Source organism: Danio aesculapii, chromosome 14 (assembly GCF_903798145.1).
Source record: "Danio aesculapii chromosome 14, fDanAes4.1, whole genome shotgun sequence".
NCBI classification, from domain to species: domain Eukaryota; kingdom Metazoa; phylum Chordata; class Actinopteri; order Cypriniformes; family Danionidae; genus Danio; species Danio aesculapii.
Window position 1 is genome coordinate 51,885,329 of NC_079448.1, and position 6,000 is coordinate 51,891,328.

The 6,000-nt window shown below is 37.0% G+C and overlaps 1 protein-coding gene across 1 annotated transcript in view; it reads left to right on the plus strand.

Annotated features, from left to right (window-relative positions):
- LOC130240295 (synaptopodin-2) overlaps window positions 1–2,626 on the plus strand; it is a 61,053-nt gene extending 58,427 nt beyond the window's left edge. The window contains exon 4 of the mRNA XM_056471745.1: window positions 1,600–2,626. Within this exon, the coding sequence (XP_056327720.1) occupies window positions 1,600–2,262 (663 nt within the window). The 3' untranslated portion in view covers window positions 2,263–2,626. The remainder of the gene's footprint in view (window positions 1–1,599) is intronic.
- The last annotated feature ends 3,374 nt before the right edge of the window (window positions 2,627–6,000 follow it).

Here is a 6,000-nt window from a genome sequence, read left to right on the forward strand (position 1 = left end):
TGAAATTTTGAATTACTTTGGATTGTTGCTTGATAAGACAAAGAGATAAAAAGATGAAAAGCCCAAAATAGCAACAGGAAACATTGAAACAATATTTGACCACTTCATATTGCCTAATTTTGTTGGACAAATACTCTTTTGGAACAAATTTCATTTGGTATAATTAGTATTTTTATTTTAATGTATTTTCTGGTCAGTTATCTACAAAATAAACAAAAAAATGAGTAAATTTTAGGTGTTGTGAGGTGCAAATAATAATTTTTGGCCTTAAGTGCATTATGAATTACATTCAAGTAGGCCTATTATAACATAAAATATAGTATTTCTGACAATTTCCTTAAGAATTTGAGTTATGAATTACGGTATCATAATACTGCTTGTTATCGTGACATTTCGGCTGGTATATTATCGTAAGATTTAATTAATGGGAATCGCAACAACCCTAGTATATATATATATATATATATATATATATATATACATATATATATATATATATATATATATATATATATATACACACACACACACACACATTTGTAAAAAGTGTAAAAAGAATAGGTGAACTGACACAGCCTTGTGGAACCCCAGTACTACTGCTCTTTTCATCTGAACAGATATTTTTAACCTTTACAACCTGAGTTCTGTTTGTTAAAAATGAGAGATACCATTTGCATATGCATGGGTTTATGTTCAGCTGTTCCATCTTCCAATTAACAAATGTGGTTGGATCGTATTAAAAGCGGAACTAAAATCAATAAAAAGCAACCGAGCATAAGCTTTAGGGTTATCTAAGTGCTTCAGAATCAAGTGCAAAATACTATTAACTGCATCTTTAGTACCCCTATCCCTACCCCTACCAATACACAGTACACGCATACATATATATATATATATATATATATATATATATATATATATATATATATATATATATATATATATATATATATACACAAATATGAGCAATATCACGCTTGTAGCAGTGTGATATGGCTGTATATTGGCACTGGTGAGGAAATGCAGCCATATCGCACTGCTACCAGTGTTAAATTGTGTTTATATGACAGTTCGACACCGTAATCGTGTATATAAAAAAGATAATCAAACACATATTATCAGACATACTGTGAAAATTTCCTTGCTCTGTTAAACATCATTTGGGAAATATTTACAAAAGTAAAAAAATTCAAAGGGGGCTAATAATTCTGACTTCAACTGTATATATATATATATATATATATATATATATATATATATATATATATATATATATATATATATATATATATATATATATATATATGCGTGTACTGTGTATATTATGTATAAATACTCACACACTTACAAAAAATACTAAATAAATAAATTTACATATATATTTATATTGATATACTATATAAATATAAACAAGCATACAGTATATATATAGTGTGTGTGTGTGTGAATATACATTTAATTTTTCTTTTGTCATTCATTGTCATATTCAAATATCAAAGTGAGCATTTTGCATGTGCGAGTGTGTGTTCTGTGCTGTGACCAATTAAAATGCTTACAAAGCAAAAATAAATGTGAACAATCTCGTCTATTTTCCATCAGATTAAGCAGGAGATCCTGGCACCGGTTCCCAGTCCTGGCTCCACCACCCCAACATCCAGCAGGACCCCCAACCTCAGCCGACGCTTCACCAGCCCCGAGGTGCTCTCTACCGGGGTCTGGTCCCCCAGTGGCTCCCTAGTGTCCTCCAGCCCAATCTACAAACCAACACCAATCCATAAACCCGTCCCAAAATATGAGCCCACCGTCACTTCATCTCCAGGAGTCTACAAGCCAACAATCAGCAGCTCTCCAGTGTCTCCGCCATGGGAAAACAGATGCCAGTCGCCCGCCGTCATCCCCGACACCAAAGCCAACCACCGCATTTTAGCCAAAAACATCATCAACGCTGCCAAGCGTAAAAACAGTCCGTCTCCCGGCCGCAATAATCTCCCGATTTCCCCCGGGACTGTGCCTTACGAATATAAACCAATCAGTCCGTTTCAGCTGCGGATGCTTGGTGCACGTTCGCCCACACTCACCAGCCCGTCTCCGACCCGTATGATGCAGTCGCCAGTGCGTTTGTACAACACGCGTTCGCTGACCGACTCTGACGCATCGCTGGAGTCTGAGGATTCACCAGCGCCTCGCAGCTACAACACCTGCCCTCGTGGATGGAGCGCAGGTCTGCAAGTCAAAAGAGGAGGCATTTCTGAAGACCTGTAGAAGCACTTATAAAGGAGCCGGAGTTCAGCGTATTGACCAAAGTGTGCCTTGAATAATGAATGTAAGGATTGAGCGCTGTGGATTTGAGCTTGTGGAATCAGTTCGAATGTTTGGCATCAGTAAGATTCAGCAAAGAATACTTTAAAGGGTTAGTTCACACAATGTTTATTTTTAGGTGAACTAACCCTTTAGCCTGATGGAATTTATTTGTTCAACTGTTTTGGGCTGGGGTGAGTCAGGAAAAACTATATTAAAAAGGGTTTGCTCACACAAAAATTAAGATTTAGCCTGCTGCTAAAAAGTGCAGTCTTCATTGTCACGTGATCCATAAATCTTTCTGGTGTGCTACTCAGAATTGAGTTGTTGTTTTTTTAAGTAATTTTCCATATTGAAAACATATGGCACTTTTACAAACAGAATGTTTTGTAGCATTCAAATGTGAGTTGTATTCATTTTTTGGGGTGATCTAACGCTTTAGGCTGATGGAATTTATTAGTTCAAATGTTTTGGGTCAGGACGATTCTGGAAAGAATACACTAAAGGGTTAGTTCCAGGGCTTGACAATAACACTCGCCAACCCGCCAAATGCAGGTAGATTTCAGCGGTGGTGGGTAAAACAGACACTCCCACTAGCCACTTTAGCTGGTTGAAAATACTTTTCCCGGTTAATAATTCTGAAAGCAGGATTCGACAATAAGCATGGTCCAATATGCATGCAAAGGTGATCTTAGAATTGAGAAGCAACACGACTGACAAAAATAATTGCGTTCACAACTTGTGAATGCCGAATGAGAGGATAATCAATCGCGCTAACAGCTGAGGTGACGCGCGACTGTTTAAAACGCGTGCGCGCTCCCGTTTCCTTGCGTGAAGCAACTGTGTCTAGAAACACAACTGGTGTGATCGGTTCTCTTTGAAAAAGACTAGACAAAAAGTGATGAACATGTATCCACAGTCTTTCTGCTTTCAAGAGTTCCAGATTTGTCTTTTTGTAAGCAGCACCGGTCACTTTCGCTTTTCTTTGAACAGATTATTAATGAGTCTAACGTTAACCATGTGTGTGTGATCATCCTTTCATTATCACACACGGTTTGTTTTTCACCTGCTTTCTTTTGCGTTAATATGGTTTAATTATAATTTTTTACAATAACATTGCTTAAATATGAGATTAACTCCCCATTTATGTGTAGTTAACTGCTGATCTGGGACCTTTAGCCAGGACAGATTACTGTGCAAATGTTTAGTTAAATAAGTATAGTATACAGCTTTATTTTGCTTGTTTTTTGGCTAAGAAATAATTAATTATGTTTGGTGTGGTCAGAGATAAATTTGGTAAATCCTTCATGTTGAGCTCTGAAAATTATGTGAAGTAAAAGCTAATTGTAACACTGAAACCATGACCCATTTGCTCATGATTATTGAGCAAGCTCATATACGACACACAATAAGTGAAATGAATGAGGAGGCATGTGGAGATAATGCAAAATCTAGATCAAGTAATTTTAGCATGTCAAAGTCATGTTTATGTGTATAAAATATATTTTTCCAACAATAAAATTGTGGCTAGTGAACATGGCGAGTGGCTAGTAATGTTGGAAAACTACTAGCCATAGTGGGTAGTGATCAAAGTAGTTAATGTCAAGCCCTGGTTAGTTCACACAGAAAATACGATTTTGAGGGTGAAACACACTGCTTAAAACTACAGTCTTCATTAGCCCTTTTCACACATACAGATCGTTCCGGAAAATTACCGGCAATCTTCTGGAAAGGTCTGTATGTGTGAACGGGCCCTTTTTGAAAACATTGGTAAATTCGTTTCAGCAATTTTCTGTAAAGAGAAGTTGTAATGTTACAGGTAATTTGCTGGAATGCTGCTCTGTGTGAACGCAGAAGGAAGATTACCAAAAAAAGAGTTTGTTCACGATTAGAACGCGCTGACGTGAGACGTCTACTCCAGCCAATCAAAACATTCAGACGCATTCATATCTGCGCTTATTTATGAAAATAAAAGCCTTTGAATATTTTTCCAGACACATTTAGCTGCTAGATGTTCATCAGACAGCGATGATCCTTCTTAATGCCAACTGTGTTAAAAATGATCGCTAAAATGCTTATGATAAACCGCTGTTTGTTTACCTTCAAGCTCTGCTTCAGTTGCTTGACGCGTGTGCACGTGAAGTGCAGGAGTGCTCCAGTGAGCACCAGCACACACACATATTATGTACATCTCGACATGCGAAAGTGTTCCTCCATGTTTTCATCGAAGTTCTGCACAATACTTATCCATCCGCAGAATTTGTAATGTAGTCAAATGTGTCAACATTTAGCTGCGGTTCACGCTTCTGCCTTTGGATGTCTCTGAGACAAATCAGCTGCATGAACGCTAAAGCTTTAAATAAAAGTGAAATCAACAAAAGGCTTCTATATTTACAAATACAAGCGCAGCTGTTTAGAGCTTATTTCTGATTAATGGTGTCAGAATTTACCGGTATTTTGGTATGAATGTGTGAATGGTCTTTTCTAGAAAATTTCTGGATGGTTATTGCCCGTGTAAACAGCGCTTTTTTTTAACCTACCGGTAAAGTAGTTCTGGAAATTTGCTGGATATTTACCAGCATCACGGTGTGAAAGGGGCTATTGTCACATGATCATTCAGAAATCTGTCTGGTATGCTATACAGGATTTTGTTAATGTATCGTTTTCTATATTGACAACACAATCTCACGGCAATTCGTAACTTATTGATATAGTGGCTAATTCGTATGAATTCGTACGATCTAATTCGTACAATTTAGTACGATTTGCTCATCCCCCAATGACGGTTGGGTTTAGGGGCGGGGTTAGGTGCCACGCCTCCTTTTTAAAATCGTACCATTTCGTACGACTGAACTCGAACTCAAAAATAAGTTGTATTAATTTTTGGGTGGATTAACCCTTTAATTATAAAATTGATTGGTTCAAATGCTTTGGTTCAGAACGATTCAGGAAAGTTAAAGGGTTAGTTCACACAAAAATTACGATTTGCTGCAGAATTAATTTTTAAAAATTAATCTTTTGTAGCATTCAAAAGTAAGTTGTATTAATTTTTGGGTGAACTAACCCTTTAAGCTGATGAAATTTATGTGATCAAATGTTTTGGGTCAGAAAGAATCTGGAATGGTCCGTGTTGGCGTGGGTTTCCTCCGGGTGCTCTGGTTGCCCCCACAGTCCAAACACATGCGCTGTAGGTGAATTGAATAAACTAAATTGGCCGTAGTGTATGAGTGTGTGTGAATGTGAGAGTGTATGGGTGTTTCCCAATACTGGGTTGCAGCTGGAAGGGCATCCTCTGTGTAAAACATATGCTAGAATAGTTGGCGGTTCATTCTGCTGTGGCGACCCCTGATGAATAAAGGGACTAAGCCAAAGAAAAAATGAATGAATGAATGAATCATCTCGAGTAGCATACCAGAAGAATTACTGTAGGATCACGCAGCACTGAGGAATAGTGTAATTCTGCTTTGAATTACAGGAATTAATCACATTTTTAATATTTATTTATATATTTCAATATTACTGTATTAATGGTCATTTTATTACAATAAAGCAGCCCTGGTGAGCAATTTACTTTGATAACATTTAGTAGAAATCTGACTGTCCCCAAACTTTTGAACAGCAATCAGGGTTTCAGTGGGTCTTAAACTGAATATGAGCAGAAATTGATGAAATATTGAAACATTGCCCTGCAAATAATTATAC